The 20834-nt window shown below is 39.1% G+C and overlaps 3 protein-coding genes and 2 long non-coding RNA genes across 7 annotated transcripts; 2 read left to right on the forward strand and 3 right to left on the reverse strand.

The window, feature by feature from the left end:
* Nucleotides 1-130: 130 nt before the first annotated feature.
* LOC128317094 (uncharacterized) lies at nt 131-2874 on the forward strand. Its single transcript, XR_008300582.1, has 2 exons — nt 131-1575; nt 1616-2874. It is a non-coding gene; the product is annotated as an uncharacterized LOC128317094 (long non-coding RNA).
* cdab (cytidine deaminase b) lies at nt 2690-5934 on the reverse strand. Its single transcript, XM_026935657.3, has 4 exons — nt 5572-5934; nt 3704-3815; nt 3539-3596; nt 2690-3449 (listed from the first exon to the last, which is right to left on the reverse strand). Exons 1-4 carry the CDS (start codon nt 5753-5755, stop codon nt 3309-3311), a joined length of 495 nt encoding a protein of 164 aa, XP_026791458.2. The 5' UTR covers nt 5756-5934; the 3' UTR covers nt 2690-3308.
* Nucleotides 5935-6251: 317 nt separating this feature from the next.
* Nucleotides 6252-11987, reverse strand: si:dkey-33m11.8 (trypsin-3). Its single transcript, XM_026935658.3, is given in 6 exon segments — nt 6252-7426; nt 8576-8833; nt 10490-10631; nt 10819-10969; nt 11697-11749; nt 11905-11987. Coding segments are annotated over 6 exon segments (843 nt in total). The 3' UTR covers nt 6252-7270.
* LOC113539438 (trypsin-3) lies at nt 11908-18647 on the forward strand. Of its 3 annotated transcripts, none has more exons than XM_053227031.1 (5): nt 11908-12625; nt 14470-14629; nt 15581-15737; nt 16487-16753; nt 18250-18647. In XM_053227031.1, the coding sequence occupies exons 1-5, from the start codon at nt 12502-12504 to the stop codon at nt 18457-18459; spliced, it is 918 nt and encodes a 305-aa protein (XP_053083006.1). In that variant the 5' UTR covers nt 11908-12501; the 3' UTR covers nt 18460-18647. The 3 variants fall into 3 exon arrangements, with proteins under 3 accessions (XP_053083006.1, XP_034169880.2, XP_026790980.3); XM_034313989.2 differs by having other exon boundaries at nt 15596-15737; XM_026935179.3 differs by lacking the exon at nt 11908-12625 and adding an exon at nt 12878-13943.
* Nucleotides 18307-20780, reverse strand: LOC113539441 (uncharacterized). Its single transcript, XR_004580175.2, has 3 exons — nt 20642-20780; nt 18881-18959; nt 18307-18442 (listed from the first exon to the last, which is right to left on the reverse strand). It is a non-coding gene; the product is annotated as an uncharacterized LOC113539441 (long non-coding RNA).
* Between the last annotated feature and the right edge of the window lie 54 nt (nt 20781-20834).

The following is a 20834-nucleotide window of genomic DNA, read 5'->3' on the forward strand; positions in this document are numbered from 1 at the left end:
GGTAGCTTAGTGGTTACTTTGGTTGGGGTAGGGGTCGCTTAGTGGTTACTTTGGTAGGGGTAGGGGTCGCTTAGTGGTTACTTTGGTAGGGGTAGGGGTCGCTTAGTGGTTACTTTGGTAGGGGTAGGGGTAGCTTAGTGGTTACTTTAGTAGGGGTAGGGGTCGCTTAGTGGTTAAGACGCTGGACTCCTGATCGGAAGGTTGAGAGTTCAAAATCCCAGCACCACCAGGCTGCCACTGCTGGGCCTTTGAGCAAGGCCCTTAACCCTCAACTGCTCAGTTGTGTAAATAATAAGATAATTGTAAGTCGCTCTGGATAAGGGCGTCTGCCAAATGCCATAAGTGTAAATGTAAATTTTAGTAGTGTACCACAGCGCTAGTAAATTCTCGATTCTGATTGGTCAGAAGGTGTTGATAAATTTTTAGGTAAAATCACTGATTATGGAGAAGCTTGGAGGTGTTTTATTTAACAATTTATGGAAGCAGAATCCAGTGTCAGTGCTTTGTAACTTATACAAGAAGGGGAAAAAAGACTGGTGACTGGTGGAATGACCTTTTATACCTGCTATAAGGTAAGTGATAACATGAACTAACTAGTTCCTCAGACGTTCCACAACATTAATTATAACTATAAATGAATAAAAAGTGCAATATGTTCTTTAGTCAATAAAATAAACGTAAATGTTGGCAAATCCTGCGGTATAAGAGGAATAAGACACTTTGGGATGTGTTATTTTCCTGTAACAGTACATCCTAATTGCTTTATTCCTTACTGCAACCATCTAGTGTAGTGGTATTTCCACCCAACATCCTTGACAATAAAATATATAAGCATATAAAAGACAATACATACAGTGAAACAAATTATACACGGGCAATAACTGCTGTCATATGTCCTTGTTCGGGTTGTTTATCTTGTCATTTTCTTGTTATTTTATTGTAGGAGAAATGATTATCTCGTTACAGTGGCACCTGTCAAGGGGTGGGATATATTAGGCAGCAAGTGAACAGTCAGTTCTTGGAGTTGAGGTGTTGGAAGCAGGAAAAATGGGCAAGCGCAAAAATCTGACCGACTTTGATTAGGGCCAAATTGTGATGGCTTAAATGACTGGGTCGGAGCATCTGCAAAACAGGTAGGTCTTGTGGGGTGTTCCCGGTATGCAATGTGTAGGACCCCGGTGTGTGCGAGTGTGGAGGAAGACTCGGGAGGCAGGCAGAACTTTAGCCAACCTCCAGGCTAGAGTTTATTCAGTCCGTGCTTTCCAGTGCACGTTCAAAAAAAAAAAAACAACAACAGGAAACGGCTCCGTCCTGGACTCGCAGCTTTCGATCCGTTAACTTCTAGTTCACACTTCTTGGTGTGTATGTGTGTGCGCGTGTCTGTGTCTCACAAGCTCTGCCAAGCGGTATCACACTCTCTCTCTCTCTTTCTCTCTCTCTCTCTGTCTCCCCGGGCTACGGGACACGCAAATATGTAGACTGGCGTTAATGAGACACAGATGAGAATCATCAGGCGTTACCTGCCGGTTCGACCCGCCTCCTCTCCGTCCACAGCTGCTGCTCGACCACTCCCCTGTTGCCACACACTAGTAAGTACCTACTAAATGTGGTCCAGGAAGGACAACTGGTGAATCGGCGACAAGGTCGTGGGCGCCCAAGGCTCACTGATGCAAAGGCTAGTCCGTCTGTCTGGTCCAAACCCACGGAAGAGCTACTGTAGCACAGATTGCTGAAAAACTTAATGCTGGCTATGATAGAAAGGTATCAGAACACACAGTGCATCAGAGCTTGCTGTGTATGGGGCTGCGTAGCCACAGACCGGTCAGAGCGCCCATGCTGACCCCTGTCCACTGCCGAAAGCACCTACAATGGGCACATGAACATCAGAACTGGACCATGGAGCAATTGAAGAAGGTGGCCTGGTCTGATGAATCACGTTTTCTTTTACATCTTATGGATGGCAGGGTGTGTATGCATCACTTACCTGGGGAGAGGTGGCACCAGGATGCACTATGAGAAGAAGGCAAGCCGATGGAGGCAGTGTGATGCTCTGGGCAATGTTGTTCTGCTGTGAAACATTTTGTTCCTGGCATTCATGTGGATGATACTTTGACACGCCTACCTAAACATTGTTGCAGACCAAGTACACCCCTTCATGGCAACAGCATTCCCTAATGGCAGTGGCCTCTTTCAGCAGGATAATACGCCCTGCCACACTGCAAAACTTGTTCAGAAATGGTTTAAGGAACATGACAAAGAGTTCAAGGTGTTGACTTGGCCTCCAATTTCCCCAGATCTCAATCCGATTGAGCATCTGTGGGATGTTCTGGACAAACAAGTCTGATCCATGGAGGTCCCACCTCGCAAATTAGAGGACTTAAAGGATCTGCTGCTAACTTCTTGGTTCCAAATACCACAGCACACCTTCAGAGGTCTTATGGAGTCCATGCCTTGAAGGGTCCGAGCTGTTTTGGTGGTACAAGGGGACCTACACAATATTAGGCAGGTAGATTAATGTTATTGCTGATTGGTATATGTTATTTAATTATATGTTTGAAAGATTTCAATTTATTTAAAAAAAAAAAACAACCTAAAAATCAATTCTCCTTATTTTCCCAGCACGTCCCACTTTGAATATTCCTGACCTACAGTGTTTCAAATTTAGGTTTATCAAAGAATTAAATCTCCATTAATTGGATTGTATCAACTTTATTTAGCAATCAAATGTATCTTAAATACTGTCTAAAATTTACAGAAAATTATATTTACAACTTATAAAATACATTGAAATTCTTTTTTTTTCCGTATTACAAATGAGCACCAAAAATGATAAACCTTGGCTCACTTTCTGACAGCGGTATCACTAAAAAAGAAGAGAAGCACTAATATTTAAGTCCAGGAAGTAAGCTAGTAAATCCATTAATGCTCCAAATGCATATAGCACTGCTTGAAAACAGGTTTAAGGGCCTTTTTTGTTTTGTTTTGTTTTGTTAAAGATAGTTAATAGCTTCTACACTGAACCCTTTCTGAGAGGGGGACACTGTTGTACATGGACTCCACTAACCTTTTTCCTGATCAGCCACCAGAAGCTTGGTGCCACTCTTAATACAAATACCTTCATTCCCTATGTTTTGCTCTTCTATTCCTGGGACAGTGTTAAATCCCAGAAGAACCTTTTTTCACTGGGGCTGCGAGCAAAGACTCTTTACTGTATGTCTTTAACCACTCTAATACATGCTTGGATTAGATTCTGTGGGGAAAATCGTCTGCAAAATGTCGCTATAACTATACAAAGTTATTTTAAAATCTTAAAATTCATTTGGAATAGTGTACACCCTCTTCCTCTTCAGATCCTCTGGTCCAAAAGACTCAGGCAGCAGTTCTTCGACTGTCATCTCCACGTAGGAACCATCTGGTTTGGACAAGTACACCACCCAGCTGCCACCAAACTGATGACGTGAGAAATGGGATATTACAATTTACAGTTGTTCCTGCACTTTCCTGCATTTAAAGAATAAATGTTTGATGCTTGACTTACTTCCCTCATGAACTGCCTACACGCTCCACAGGGGGAGATGAAATGTTCACACAAATCACTATCAAAGCAAAGTGGACTGATGTAAATGATTGCTACTTAAACAGCTGTTATCTAGATGAGTGTATATAATAACCATAATAATCATAATAACCACTGACGCTGTACCTGGCTATTGCGATGGCTTTGAAATCTCTGGATCCTTCTGATACGGCCTTCGAGATGGCAGTCCTCTCTGCACAGATACCCAGGTTGTAGCAGGCATTTTCAACATTGCAGCCTATTTTGGGAAAAATTAACAAGGCAAAGTTGCTCTTGTCATATTTGGTTAATAAAGCTACTGAGAAGTTATATAAGAGTGCTGTTGAATTCTTCATTCTGACTGGTCAGATTTTTCTATAACAGCAGATCTGACAGTAGTTCAGTCTGAAATTCAAATTACAGGTTTGTATTAATGCACTCCTCCTAACACATTATCATTTCATATCATAATGTATGTCCGCATAAACGGATTTTAAAAACATGTAATCATTAATATGGTGAGATTTGCGATTTGATAAGTGATAACGGGAAATAGCTTGTCCCAAGGACAACATTAAATGGTTAAAAGAGTATATGTATTTATTAATAAATAAAAAATTGATAGTGGTATAAGAAGAAAAAACACATTAGGATATGCGCTTATTGGAGAATAATCAACTTTAGGGCCTTCCACTTTGCATCACATCATGTCTTCATATTGGTGATTATTTCTCTAGACCAGCACACCTCGTCATGTTTTATTCCTTAGTTAATACACATAGCCATTATTTAGTTAGATGATATAACACGGCTGTGGTTTCAACTTGCATAATATTGTTACTGTTACTTTCAATTGCAAAATGCAGCCATTATCAGCCATGAAACCTTGTAAACAGTAGACTGTTGCCTGAGATGGGGTAACACTTAAATACATGTTTTCTGAGATGTTAAAAAAATAAATAAATAAGAAGTTACATTTTTTACATGGCACCCCAATCACCCTTCAGTTTACTCCTGGTTCTATCATGTACAGCAAGTCATTGCTAACAACAAACTTGTTTTGAAATCGAAGGCCTGGTCAAGGCTGTGTGGTTGAGCAACTGTACTGTTGTTTTTAGTCATTTTGCTAAGCTATATATTACCTGTGACTGCAATTAGAACAAGCAAACTGCAAGTCAATTGCCACATTAGAGACCATAAACAATTTACTGTATTAATTATTATTAATAATAATTATTAATTATTACTGTATTAATTAATATTAATTTCCTGTTGAGAGACAAACACAGGACTGGACCATAGTGACACACACTATGTGAATCATTAACATGGTAGAATGTGTTATGAAATACACATGTGGCCATGATGACTGGAAAGATGCTTAAACCAAACAAGATCTCTCTCTCTCTCTCTTTTTAAGAACATAAAGACAGTACAGTACATCCTCCCCCACTAACATCAGAGGCACAGTGAGTGACCACATACTACACTATACTACACATACTACTCATGATAGATTGTGAGCATCAGTATAGTTAGTTTGTTGCCATAAAATGGTCTGGGCTGTGGTTCTTCTTCTTCATTATCACTCTGGTTCAACTGAAATGAGCTATAACAGTGAAGCTTTTTTACATTTTTTAATTATGGATATGCTTAGAGTGCGTTCAAACGCTTAAGAGCCGCATGGTAGTCCTCCCTTGACATTTCTTATATAACCAATAGCATTATACCATATATATTATTTAACAGGTTGAGGAACTGAGAATCTGTTGATTATGTGTACTGAGAAAAGTAAGGGTACAATATACTGTATATATATTCTGAGATTATCTATTACATATAAACACTATAGATAGATAGATTTATAGTTTATATAATAGTAGAAGCTATTTCTTTAGATTTAAACAAAACTTTCATAAATTTCCATTTAAAAATGCATTTAAAATGAAGTGCTGGTAATTTGGTCATTTCTCACTGGGTGTTTAATAATGTCTCTGTTATTTACAGACTCTCACCTGTGAACACTTTGCCGTCATGGGCCAGAAGTGCAGCTCCAACTCTGAACTTGCTGTAGGGACAGTACGCAAATTTTTTAGCCTCCAGAGACTGTCGGATCAGCCCCATTACCCCGGAGGAGTTTATCTTCAAGCCTGTATTCAGCCCATGTAGCAGTTCATGTCTCCCTTTCAGGTCTCCCATTTGGCTCTGCTGTCTTCGTATGTTTGTTTGTGTGTGTGTGTGTCTGTAACTATAGCTCAGTGTTTCCTTTTTTAATCCCTTTGCATCCTTTGACTCTCAACTATGTCTCAGCTCAGACTTTCCCTGAGTTGACATGTAGCCAATCCCTGTTCTAAGATCTTCTCTCCTCCTTTACTCCACCCCCCACTCCATGTGCCTTTATGCATCGAGCGTACATGACTTACATAACCACATCAAAGTCGAAGGTCACTGAGCGATGACTGCGATGTTTTGTGTGAAATCGTGATGAAATCAACTTGCTCTTCAAAATGGAAAGTTTAATGTAAAATAATATGCCTGGTTGATGAAAGTTTTCTCATACAGTAGGAATCTACTCTAATGATATCATTTGTTTGTTATGATTATATTGCTGTTTACACCTGGTTATGGCATTGAAATTTTGCAGAAAAGCAACAGTGCAGTATGAGAATAACAAATATTATATTTTATTCCCCCATTTTCTTTCAAGTGATAATACTCCATCTACATGCATTTCATATTACAGCACAGTCATATACTGCTTTTTTGCAGGGTAGAATGACATTTCATTAGCAAACATTAAAAGGCTGTCAGTTTAGTCACAAGCCAACACAAACAAGAGGCTCACCACAAACTGACATTCTGACTGTAAAGTGATTACTCCTTTATTTTCATGTTTTTTTTGTTTGTTTGTTTTTTATTATGGTCAAATTCAAGACTTGGCCATTAGAGAACCCGTTGAACACCTTTTTTCTAACTATCAAGGTTAACATAGCTTATATATACCGTTGTGTGCAACGGTTTGTGCCCCCACTGGTTTTCAGATGAGAAATCTGAAAATGTGCAAGTGAAAATATCTTGAATATAGACAAATTGATCTAGTATTTCCTATTATAAGATTACAATCAACCAAACGTGATTATTAAACCTATTTCTAGACAGTTTTACTCATTTGAAGCTTGATTCTGCTGGCAGTGTTGTTCTAATGGCAGATAATTTTTCAAATTTTAAGCATTTATTTAAGCAAAATGATCTGTCAATAGATTAAGAAAATATAAAGCTTGAAACGGTTAAACATCTAAAAACAGGCTGAATAATCTTATTTGATTTCTCATAAGAAATATTAGATACATTTGCTCATATTCAAGATATTTTCACTTGCTAAGATATCATTTTTAGCAGCGTACAACAAAAAAAAATTGTAGCTTTTGCTACTTGTGATAATAAAGAATGAAGAAAGGGTTTTTTCCCCCCATTCTTTCTTATGTGCCACAAATATGCAAACTTTCCCATACATTGCCCACTAGAGGTTTGGGAAGACCTTACCTCTTGCGTTTCTTAAGTTACCTAGTGATGTCTGATTTTCACTGACCCCAAACTCCAAACTAATTTATTAATGCCATGGAAAGTGGTGTGTCCCCAGATTTCTGACAAGCTGTATATATTCACTGAACATTTGATATGTCATTTCTTCCTGTAAAAAGCTGCAAAAAGAGTCTAGTCACTGCTGGTGTCGATGATCCAGTTGATCCAGCGGATGTAGTTACGAACTTTGGTGTAGACACCAGGAAAATATGGATTGGCACAGCCAATGCCCCAGGAGACAATGCCCTCGAAGTAGCCGCTACATACAAGAGGGCCGCCAGAGTCACCCTGCCATGAAAAGGAATAAAATGTAAAATGTCATGTTGTCCATAGCCTCACAAAGTCTGAACTCAGACTGTGATCATTCACCTACAAGGAAGGATTTACTTTATGGTCAGTGGTAGTTAAAGATGATACCATACATCTATAACTACCTAGTGACCAATACCAAGGGTAAGGATTTTGATTTGTATATAATACAATTATTTTGATTCATTCAATCATTCATTCATTTTCAGTAACCATTTTATCCTGATCAGGGTTGTGGTGGATCCAGAGCCTATCCCAGGAACAGTGTGCATAAGGAAAGAATATACCCAGTCCATTGCAGAACACTATGTACACAAATACCTTCACAATCCTTGGGGCAATTTTGTGTAGCCAATCTACCTACCATGTTTTTGGGAGGTGGGAAAAACTGGAAAACCCACATAAACAAAGCAATAACATGAACTTCCTCACAGAGTCTAACCTGAGCTCAGGATCTAACCCGAGACTCTATGAGAAAGCAACGCTACCCACTTCGCTACTGTCTGTGGAAAATACAGGCTAATTTGCATAGTACAGTGCAACCTGTAGCGTAAAAAAGGTTCCTCTTTCGGTTTTTTACATTTAAGGGTTTTTAGCTTCCTAAATAAGTTGTAATTATAAGCATTTCTGATAGAGAAATACTTACATAGAATACATTAAAAGTTCCTACAGAGGGACAAGCTGAAAAACTAATAAATCTTCTAGATAAAGCCTAAAAAAGTATACCTACTACTACAGTCCAATTGAAATGTCATGCCAATATTAAATTAATTGTTTGTTTTTCAACATTCAACAAAGTTATTTTTTCTTATTTTTTCAACAACGATAGTTTAAACATTAGTCCGGACAGTCAGTAGGTCAAAACTTCACAACTACTGTAGAGTACTGTACTGTACATTTCAAGCCAATACCAAGTACAAGAACTCATACAATGCCAACTTTAGTAACCTGTTTCTAGATTTTATTAAACTTAGTTATTCATATCGTACCCGGCAACAGACTGTTGCTCCCACCAGCAGTCAATTTTGAGTCATTATACCTTGTCCAATTAACATTCAGTGCCACTATGCACATACTAGATCTGAAACTACCTTGTGTATCTGTATTTAGTTTTTAGTCCTGACTTACCTGGCATGAGTCTTTCCCTCCCAGTGGAGAGCCGGCACACACCATATTGTCTGTTATTCTGGAGTAGTAGTAGTACTGGCAGTTGGGGATGATCTGTACATCCACGGCACGTAGCGCGGAGGACAGGTAATAGCTGTACACCTGCGTGACCCCCCAGCCGCTCACTGCACACATCATGCCCCCATAGAGTGGTGGCGTGTCTATGCCTGGCAGCTGAACCGGCTGCACGTTAGCATTCAGGTCAGCTGGTCGTTCAAGCTGAAACACACAGGTGCACGTTCATTCTTTCATTCATTCATTCATCTAAAGTAACAGCTTTATCCTGGTCAGGGTTGCAGTGGATCCAGAGCCTATCACAGGAACACTAGGCACAAGGTGGGAATACACCCTGGATTGGACACCAGACCATTGCAGACCACTGTTTACACATACATTCACACACCCCATTACACCTAGGGGCAATTTAGCCTAGTCAATCCAGCATGTTTTCCTTTCCTGCAGCTTTATATTTATGAATAATATATTTTTTTATTAATATGTCTTTCCAAATTATTGTACAAACACTTTCACTGTAAAGCCACAGCACAGTGACACAATGAAGCAAAGAACTGGATCATTGGGACAATTTGAAAGGGCAGTCATAGCACAACAGCAATGACTCTGTTTATATTTGTTTAAATCCCCATACTGCCAGACTGATTCTGCTGGACCCTTGAGAAAGGCCTTTAAATCTCAACTGCTTCACGACTGTCCTATAGCTAAATATGAGCTTCTTTTGCAAAGAAAGCATTTTTTTCTATTCCAGCTCTCAAGACGCTTAGATCAGTTAATCAGCATTCAGCCCAGTAATGCAAAAGTGCACTGAGTGCAGAAATAAAAATAAAAAGTCATATATTAACTCCAATGCTTTATACTGTGAGAGCACTTCTATTTGTATGCCTAGGTAGAGTGTGTCACAAACAGTAGGGGACATTTCTTAGTTCATTACCAAGAATACTAGAATATTATGCTTTATAATTGATTTATGATTTTAAATAATTAATTATGATGTGGATGTTACTTTGAGATATATCACCTACCTAATCATTGTTGCAGACCAAGTACATGGCATTGGTATTCCCTAATGGCGGTGGCCTCTTTCAGCAGGATAATGCGCCCTGCCACACTGCAAAAATTGTTCAGGAATGGTTTGAGGAACATGACAAAGAGTTCAAGGTGTTGACTTGGCCTTGAAATTCCCCAGATGTCAATATGATCGAGCATCTATGGGATGTGCTGGACAAACAAGTCCGATCCATGAAGGCCCCACCTCGCAACTTAGAGGACTTAAAGGATCTGCTGCTAACGTTTTGGTGCCAGATACCACAGCACACCTTCAGAGGTCTAGTGGAGTCCATGCCTCGACGGGTCAGAGCAGGTGGTTTAATGTTATGGCTGATATATATGGTTCTACCTGGAGACTGGAAACCTGCTGCAGTAGGGTTCCACATTAATCCACATGTAGATCCACACATAAGAGGAAATAATCTAAGAACTTCTAGAAATAACCATTTATTCTTGGTGGAAGAATTTGTTCCTCAACAGTATCTGATAATTGAGTTTTTGATAAAAAGCTTAATTTTTTTTCTTTTTCTCCTAGGTTAATATACATTCATAGCTAAACCCTACAACCCTTCAGGATTTCTTTGGCTCATCCCTCCAGGAGAAAAAACTCTACAACACCTACAGGGTTCCCCATCTTAGAAGGTTCCAAGTAAAACCCATATAGGAATGTAAAGAAGGCTTAACTATACATAGAACCCTTTGTTTCTAAGAGTATAATGTAAGGTATACAATAAACAGTGTTTTAAACCAATTGAAGAAATTGAACTGGCCCAAAGTCAGGGTCACCAAATGATGTTTGGTTTCACTTACCTTCAGGAGCATAATGTCGTTATCAAATGTCCTGTAGTTGTACAGGTAGTAGACCAGGGTTCTGGAGACATTAAACACCTGCTCAACTCCCTCTTTCTTGAAGAGATCATGCTCACTCAGCACTACTTTGATCAAATAGTTTCTGCAGATCAGAGATGTTGTTTGTTAGTCGTCTAAGCCCAAATGCTGGTTAGTTGTTTCATTTTAATGGTTTCCAGTTTGAAGGCATCTTTTATTTAAGCTTAGTGCTCCAATTTAGGTAGGACAAAGAATCAACAAGTGTGCAATCATCTGTATTAAAGCCGATTTGACATGGCTGCAGTACTCACGGCTTCCAGCAGTGTGCAGCAGACACCACCCACTGTGGGTGAATAAGAGTTCCTCCACAGTAGTGCTGGTTGTTGTATTGTAGCGACGCCTGGTATTTTATGGAGTAGGGCTCAACCTCTTGGCCTCCAATGATCCTTTGCTGTAGGGAAACTATGAGGAGAAGAAACTCTAGTACTTGGAATCTCTCTTATATGGTTCATGGTTCATCATTCATCAGAGTCAAGGTAGATCCAGAGCCTATCCCAGGAATGCTGGGACACCAGTCCCTCACACAGATGTGAATGAGCATGTGAAAATGTGTTTGTATGGTATATTGCTATATACTGCTGCCTTGCGTTCTCCTGCCTTGCACCCAGTGTTGGTGGGATAGGTACTGGATCCACTGCAACCCTGACAGGATAGAACAGTTAGTGATGTTTTGGGAAGTAAGAGGAAACCATGTGAAAGTCAGTAATCCAAGCTCAGGACTGAACCCTAGACTCTGCCCCACCATGCTGCCCCACCATGCTGCCCCACCATGCTGCCATCTTATACAGTTGCATGTTGTAAATAAAGTTGGTAAAGTTTGATTTTCCCAACCAGGGAACTGACCCCAGCCACTGGGGTTGCACAAGAAAGTGCACTCCCAGTGCCAGTCCCAAGCCCGGATAAAATTGGAGAGGGTTGCGTCAGGAAGGGCATCCGGTGCCAAATCAAATAGGTGGACCAATGATCCACTGTGGCGACCCCTAACGAGAGCAGCCGCAAGAAGAACAGCAACTGTATATACCGTATACAATACTGTAACTGACTGACAAAATAATCTAGTTTGGTTGTTTAATGAAGTGTTATTGGGTTAGATATTTTTCACTTACATTATAAGCAATGGACACGTTACCTTGCGTGATGGAAATGAAGAAAAGCAGTGAATATTCAATACAGTTCTTCATGCTTAAAAATTAGAAACACAAAAGTAGGAATTAAACATGAGCTATGCAGAACCATAAATTTTAAGGCCCTATTGATCAAACAGTCTAACATGCAATTTGTACAGTATATTACCATTGTATAAAAATAACTATTATAATATCAATGACAGTACTCACTTTCTCTCTGGTAAGCGCAGCACAGGTTCTTCGGCACTGGTGACACTGAGTACCTCCAGTTTGTTTTTATACTGTAACTACATCCATCCCTTATGTATGATAGCTTGTCATGTGTATTGTTTCCTCAACACAGACCTAGACAATAGTAAGAAATGCTACAAAAAAAAAAGCCCTGCAGAATAGATTTCAATAGTTGTCATGGACTCCCTTTATTCAATAACTGTTGAGCCTCTCCAATTTGTCTGTGGCTTCACAAGATAATAATAGATTGAGCTAATTGATTTGGCAGAACTATATTTATTATAGAATTTATTATAGAATTCTGAAAAATTCTGAAAATCTGTGCAATTCTTTGCAGTGCTAAACCAACCACTGTGCCCAATAAGATTTTTTTGATGTACCAATCCATATACATTTAACCAGCTCCTTCTAACTAATCCACAGTCACCAGTCAGATGATACGCCTAGATTTTGTTGCAGAGATCAGGCCGCTTCCCACTGTGTTATCAGTTTATAATCTCTCTGTGCCCGTATTTCTGTGTTCATTCCTTCTCTCCTGACCTCTTTAAGCAGTGCTACAGAGCGAGTGCACATTATATGGCATTGTTCTGCTTTCTCCCCGGGGTTGATAGCTACACCAGGACAGGATGTCGTTCCAAACCAAGTTACAACCCAGCAGCTGAAATACAGCAGTCACGCCAGCACAAAGAGGCCAGTGCAGGTTAGATTTACCATGTGTAATATATCCATATATAGGAAGTGGAGTATATGTGATCATACAGTACTGTTGCAAAAGTTAGCTATTTTTGTGGACTGACCCTGATGCCATTAATTGTTAGGAACACATTAAAGACAAACTCGTTTGGTGGGTGACCACTAAATGGAGCCTCCACTCATCTTCTTGACAGATGGATAGATAGATAGATAGATAGATAGATAGATAGATACCTAAATAAATGGGATTTCATAACTACAAAGGATACATTATTGAAACAAGTGAAATTGCAGGCGTATTAACAGGGGTTCATTAAAGTTGGCATTTGTAATATTTAAAAGTGCTTCTAGACCTTTTAAATAATAAGACACCTTTGAAAATGTAATGTGGAGTAGTAGGACGCATGAGGCGAGTGAGTAAACTCAGCATGTTCTTCATTTGGGCAAATCCACAAATCAAAAGTAGCATTGGTTAAAGAAGTTTGGCAACAATAAGCTGGGATAATCCATAATTAAATTTAAAAAAAAAAAAAAAAAAAAAAACAGACTTAACTGAACAATATAAAAATGAGTGCAGTCCTGTGATTTAGATGATTTAATGATTTAGAATTAGGCTCCACCCCAGCTGAAGCAAAGCTTCTTAACTCTGCCTTATTTCCTTAAGGCACTAAGGATGGGGAAGGGTTATCACTGTTTTCACACTGCAATTGCAATTTGACTCACAGTCACTGGAGGGTGCTAAATATTACAAACCGCTTCTTTAAAACGCTTCCTTTAAAACCTCCTATCGTGATATGGTTATAACTATGGTTATAATGTATTGTATATTATATATATAACTCTGTTTCACGTACTATTCCCAAGTCAGGAAATACTAATCAGCGAAGCACAGAAAACTAATGAATTATTCGATTATCAGAAAATATAAGGCCATGTGTTCTCTGAAGTTGTTTTTGTTTTTTAAAGTGCTTCATATACTGATATACTGAGTATTCATAAAGTATAATTTACGTACATATTTTATCCACCATTCCATTATCCACAATAGAAGCATTATATCTTCTTGCTAGGTCATAGAGGAGATTAGAATAAAGGAGAGGGCACACTTTTTTGCCTCAACGAGCATGAATTGTTGCCAAGCTGAAATTGGAACCTTAGACACTTGTGGACAGCTTCTGATGTGGTTTTCTCTTGAAGTTGAGAGGAGATTCTTCAGTTTTAGCCAGGTTTAGCCAGGCAGTATCACATGTATTAGCCTTCTTTTGCCGTCATGCCCAGAATACTGTTTTGGACCTTTGTGCTTCTGAAGCTCTTCACAGCCAGCGGTATGTAGATTTTTAATAAGCGTTGGCTTTTGAATAACTAATCTGTGTATTTTTACCCTAATTATTTAGGCGGTTGTGGAAAGGCATCCTTAAATATTTTTGAAGAACTGAAGTGAAATGGTGCCTGAACAACACATATAGGACATATAGGTTTATTCTGTGATTTTTATTTTGCCCTGCCTGCAATGTGCCTCATCTTTCCGGTATAATGTGATTATCATCCATGTCAGTACTCATTTATAAGCTGTTTATATTTACATTCTGGGTATACAGGATCCCCCAGGGTGACAGCTGACCTGTATGGATCCCTTGAAGCTTTTATTTCCCACAAGCAAGGACAGTGACTTGCACTTGTGATTTTCATGTTTTGTATTCGGCCTGCTCAATAGTCATTCACATTTCTCATTAGACAGCGGGTAAATCTGTTGTTGCCCTTCTCTCTGAGGTATATTTTTTCTTAGATAAGCCATCTGTGATGCCTGAAAGGTCTTTAAATCTTGAGCAATCTGTTCATTTTTTTTCCCAGGTCAAGATTTCTTTCAGAGCCAGAGAGCTAGTGATTATGCAAAATCACCACATTCAGTCAAATATATTGTGTCTTTGCAAACTTCAAAAGGCCAGCATTTCTGTGCAGGAACCCTGGTGCATAAATATTGGGTTCTCACTGCTGCACATTGTAATACAGGGTGAGTCCCTTCTTCTTTACTTAGCAAATTATTCTCCTCTTTTGCTGTTTGTCAATTATACAGTGAATAATGGCATGGAAGAGACACAGCGTCTCGGGCCAATTGCTCACCCTTTGGATGAGGTACAAGCCAAAAAACTGGGAACTCTGGCACATCATAAGAAGGGTAACCTTGATGTGTCATTATCGTGTTTCACAATAAAAGACAAATGCTTATCTGCAGTTGTGAATGCAGTTCTTTGTCTTAAACCTCCCACTGTGTCTCAGTAGGCACCCTAATCAAGTCCATGAAGGTAACTGATACTTCTGTAGAACACAATTGTAAAAAAAACAAAAAACAAAAAAGCAGACAGTGCCAAAAGCTAAATGTAAAAAAATACTAAATAATAAATATTTTTAATGTCTAAGGGTTAATATATAATACAATCTCAAGACCAAAAGATTCACTTGATTCTAATCCCATCTCTTACTTTAACTATTAAAAAAATAGTTGATTAAGTTCATGGATCCTAAAGTAGGATTTGGAGGTCATTGAATGATTGATGGATTGAATTTTCATGACAGTGGTGAAAAGTAAAGAGAAGTAAGGAATAACACATAATGGGGCGTGCTGTCATAGAAAAATAACCAATGAAGGGGTGGCGTGATGTGGCATGGCGCAAAGTTACTGTTACCTTGTCATGTTGCCAAGAAACCGGAAAGATCCTCTGTCCTGAAGAATTTCCTGTGGTGGAAAACTTACTGACTGTTACCAAATGGTTCACCATTGCAACAATTATACAGATTCTTTATACACCTGAAAGGGTCCATAACAGCAAAATGTTGATTAAGTGATCAATATAACCTGAACAGTCACTGTGCCTTCACATCTTAAGAGTCTGAATTGAGTGTCCTTGTCCTGTAGTGAGTTTCAGGTGTGACATGACACTTATTTATCATGTATGAGATGCAGATGTCTTGCACTCAGGGTGGATCAGATGATGATAGTGGCTGGAGACAACTTTCTTGGCAAGTATGAAGGGATGGAGCAGTATTCAAAACCTTACTCCATTACACCTCACCCACTGTACAACAAGAGCACCAGTAATGCAGACATCATGCTCATTAAGGTACATCTATTTTGCATATAGAGTTTTTAGTAACACTTTCTATGTTAATGACATACGTATATGCAACATGTTACAAAGCATTTGTAAGGCATATTATACACTGTTATAAGTATGCTTGAAAATTTGTTTACAAACTTGTTTACAAATCCAATACCATCTCTGGTATTATGAGAGGAAACAACATTAAGGCATGTCAAAGTACCTATGCTTAATCATAATGCACTCTGCAAAGTAAGCTTGAGTTTGTTTGATATTGGTGATATAATGTGTTACATGCACCATTTATAATGCATTATATTAAAAACAAGAATTCATAATGCAAAAAAAAAGATTGCTATGAAGTACAATCATAATTGTATACTATAGATACATGTTAATTTATTATGAATATGTTCATTGTTCATTATAAATATGTACTTAAAATATAGAAAATATGATATAGAATATGTATAAGGAAATTAAAACCAAGCTTTCTATTAACATATTGAACTTTCTATTCCTAGTCCAATGACAGCATTATTTAATTTAGGTGGTAATCATAAATACAGGTTATATACAGGCGCCTTTAATATTGAAATGGGTCAGCATATTAAATTTAATAACCAACTGTCAGTATAATACTTAAACAGATACCAGTCCCAGTGTAAATATTATCTTTAATCCTAACCAGAAGGATGCTGTGATTAAACGCCAGAGAATAAACCAGATGCCCAGCTCTAATCTCTACACCCTTTCTATGTTTGCTTTAGCTCCGGGCTCCAATAAAGCTGAACAGGTACGTCTCGCTGGCTCCTCTTCCCAAACAAAACACAGGAGTGCTGCCTGGCCGGCTGTGCCAGGTGTACGATTGGAGTCCCACAAGGCAGGGCAGGGGTGTGAGCCTCCTTACACTTCACTCTGTAACTCTGCCAATCACCTCCACAGCTAAGTGTAATAGCAGCAGGTCCTACAATGGAAGCATTACAAGCAATATGATCTGTGCTGGCTACAGTACTGGAGGCAAGGATGCATGCAAGGTATCTGGCTTTAAGGGTTTGAGGTCAGCCTGGGCGTTACAATGTCTATTTTTTTGGTCTTGTAGTTTTAATTTGAGGCGACTGGACCATAAAGACATTTTGCCATCAGATTGTGCTGAAGAGAATTGGAGATCATTAAGTTTCTTTTCTAGATCTGATGATGTACTAGTATAATCTGTTTGGTACAATCCTGGTCAGTGATTGGTCTTTGAGTACAACAGTGATCAATAATTGGTTGTTGAAAACAATGATGATCTCTGATTGGTCGTTGGGAACAATGGTGATTGGTGGTTGGGATCATCAACTCTAGCGCAACGTAGTCAGGCTTTACACACTTGAGATGAGTTGAGCAAACCTGCTGTCTAAACTCATATAACCAGCAGATGAGATGTGAGCTGGAGAGCCCTATTGAGTGCAGCACAGTCATTAGCATATGCTCAAAAAGTTAGTTTGCAGATAAGTTTTTTTTAAAAAGAAAGTTGTTAAAGGAGTCTAAAAACTTACCAACTCTAACTGTGACAACGCTAAGTTGGCAACACTGGGTTTTAGTAGCTTACTAGAAACTACTAAAATATTTGAAAGAAATATAGATTGCTGAAATTCTAGCCTCATAGCTAACTTCTTTTTTCTGTCTGTTGTCCTTTTGAGTATCAAGGGATATTCCTATTGTTACATTTAGAGAGCTAGCATAACAAAACCTGACAGGCACAGCACTCACTCACTAGATAACTTTAGTTCGCTTACTGTATCAGTCTCCTAATGTTTTGCTACAAAATCTAATTCTTGTCACAAAAAAATGACGTGTAACATAGCTAACTGCTGAACCTGCTAACTAGCTAACTCTTGTAGCAAAAGATGAGCACTGCAAAGTAGCTAACTAATTTAACTCACCTAAGTAGCAAGTTCCGTGGCTAGCTATGTCAGCCAGCTCACATTTATCTACTAAAGCTTACACAAACTGTATAACATGGAACTCATTAACTAAATACCTGTAGCTAAAATACCTAGCTAAATTTAGTTTACTAGCTATTTTAATGAGCACACAGTTTACTACAAGAGCAAACACAAGGTGTCTAATGTAGATGGTCATGTTGTGTTTGTATCTTTGTACCTAACCATGTAGCATTGTATATTTCAAATGATCATAAAAGGTTTGTCCTTTGTTATCATATGAGAATTTAATATCCCAGAGCAGTCACTTTTATTTTTATTATTCTTCATGTATAAAATCTTTTCACACAAGCACTTGACACACCAACTCAGAATGATTTTAGTGTTTCATTACAGAATACATGTTTATCTCTATATAGTTGTCGACTAGTATCAATAACCCCACTGATTTATAGCCCCTGCTTCAGAACAGACGTCACTATCCCACTATCCTTCCCCAATCTACTTTGTAGGCTGACAATAATTTCTTTTGAGTGATTGCGTGAAGAGACTGTTGTTGTGTAAGCAATGAGGGCTACAACGCTGCGTGTGTTGTGATGTTCTAGTGGGATGCTGGAGAGCTGCTTGTGTGTGATGGCCGACTTTATGGGTTCGCCTCCTGGGGAAACATCCGCAGGGTTACCGGGCTTCCAGGAGTCTATACGGCTGTGGCCAGGTTCCGAAGGTGGATAGACCGTACCATCTACAGGTCCTTCACACGATGTTACAAGTACAGAAATCCACTGGCCTCAAAATCCACTTCGAGTGATGTGTAGTGTAACATATAGAATATACAGAATGTCATCATGTTACTAATAAATATCTTAAAAATGTAGAGCAATTTTAGAGTATCTGTGTAAAACAGAGTACAGTGTAAAAAGGTTAACAAAACTGTATATACATGCATACAAACATACAATACATACCCAATAAAGACAGAATTCCTGTTTATTTGTGTCATTAAAGCTATAAAACTATATAATAAGCTACATCATTTCTGAGTAACTGATTATTGAGTGCAGTACGTTTTTGTGCAGTGCTATAAATTGTGGGTAAGTAAAATAAGTATTTTTGAAAGCAGATCAATCAATTAAATAATGGCATTATTGTATAATATTGTGGGGTATCTGGGAATCTTAATAAGCAATAGAATAAGCTGAAATACACACCAGAATGAAATGGCTAAGAGAAACTTACACTTATAAATTCCCCTTGGGTGGCTGTAGATCCAACAAGATTGGGTGTGTCAGAACAGCCTTTTTATTGAAGCTGGCATCTGTAAAGAAAGTTTCTAGTTTCACTGCCTGCTCTTGATATCATGGTGTAAAGTGATAGGAGCAATAGATAGTAAGACACTGTGTTAACACCCATTCACACCTATTTATTCATACATGTTACAAAGCCGTTTTATTGTTGTCACCCTTTCGCCGAGCTGAAAGGCATCTATTGTTGCATTGAAATCAGCAGGTTCAGGGTTCAATGTAAAGCTGGATCCTGTTATGTCATGGTTAATAACACTGGTTTACCTGGAAACAGCTTGTATGGTACTACATAGTGAAATATCCTCAACACGATTTGGTTTAAACTGGTGCAGTCCTTTGGATATGCAGTCAAAGTAACACAGTCAATCACTTGTTGCTTGAGTAAAGCAGGTCTAATGAAGGCAGAGAGTGGAAAATAGTCCCATATCGACCCATCGGGATGGACCCTTTTTGCCGTTCAGTGAATAAATGAGTAGAGCTCAGCCACTGCTCTACTGCACAGTGGGGTTTTTTTCAGTCTATCTCACTTTCAAATTTCCTTTTTCCTTCCTTATGCGTGTCATGATGAGTGATTTGACTATGAGTTTTTCCTAAAATCGGCCAGGGCTATTTTCACCCACTCTGTGTAAGATACACAGACATATAAACCAAAAATAAACAAATGCAAAAAAGCTCCTCTGGCCTTGAACTTGCATCATATCTCTCTCCAACCTACTACAAAAACAAGTAAAAAGCACAGGATTGTAAACAGCTGTCTGCCTTTTTGGGCTCAGACTTGCGTCACACATCTCTACGCTCACTCCAGCATGAGTCATGTTGATCATACAGAATCTACCGTACAGTTAGAGTGGAACAGCTGTGCTGCTAAATTATGTAAAATGACTGTATAGACATGTGAATGCATTTTATTAGTAAACCTAGTAGTAAACCTTCCCTTATATATACTATATAGCCGTGTAGTAATGTAGCCCTTTTGATGCCATTCACTTTGTCAGAACCATATCCATTATTGTAAAAGGACAACCATAGGACCAACCCTGAGTAGATATTTGGGTGGTGGACCATTCTCAGCACAGTGACACTGACATGGTAACGCGTGTGGCACGGATATCTTACTGACTTTTTACCTCATAGCTCCAGCATCCCGGCTCGATCCTGAACACAAGGAGTTACTATTTGTGCAGAGTTTCACATGCTCTCTGTGTGTCCGTGTAGGTGTCCTCCAGGTTCTCTGGTTTCCTCACACCTCCCAAAAACATGCCAGTATGTGGACAGGCTAAGATAAATGGGAATGAGTGTGTGCACAGTGCCCTGTGAAGGACTGGTGTTCCACCCGAGATATATTCCAGCTTCATTCCCAGTGTTCCTGGGATAGCATCCACCACTATGCCGAGTGTCCTCCAGCCCTTCAATGTCACTTTTTTGACTACAGCACTGCTGCTAGCTGGATATTTTTGGTTGGGTTAAAAGTCCCATCAGTGCTTCTGTGTTTGATACACTTGTGTGACTTCTGTGTGGAGAATGGTCATCAGTGGTCTTATGGTGGGCTCTTTACACTGATGGATTGTGTGTGTGTGTGTGTGTGTGTGGTGGTGGTGGTGATGGGGGGTTGTATAGCATATTGTGCATAGCAACAGATCTGCTATAGTCTGACTAAGGCATGTCTAAAGTGTCCTATATGGTAGTCTATATTTACCTAATAAAACGTTCAGTGGGTGCATACACAAGGTAGGTGGTATTTAAGCCTTGGAAAAATATCACAGCCGAAACTCCGCGCGCGTCCCTTCCCCTCCGGGGGGAAACGCGCCACCAGTGACGTGCTTCTTTCTCCCTCCCTCAACACACACACACGCACACACACGCACACACACCAAGTCTTGCGCCGAGCT

Source organism: Pangasianodon hypophthalmus, chromosome 20 (genome assembly GCF_027358585.1).
Source record: "Pangasianodon hypophthalmus isolate fPanHyp1 chromosome 20, fPanHyp1.pri, whole genome shotgun sequence".
NCBI lineage: Eukaryota > Metazoa > Chordata > Actinopteri > Siluriformes > Pangasiidae > Pangasianodon > Pangasianodon hypophthalmus.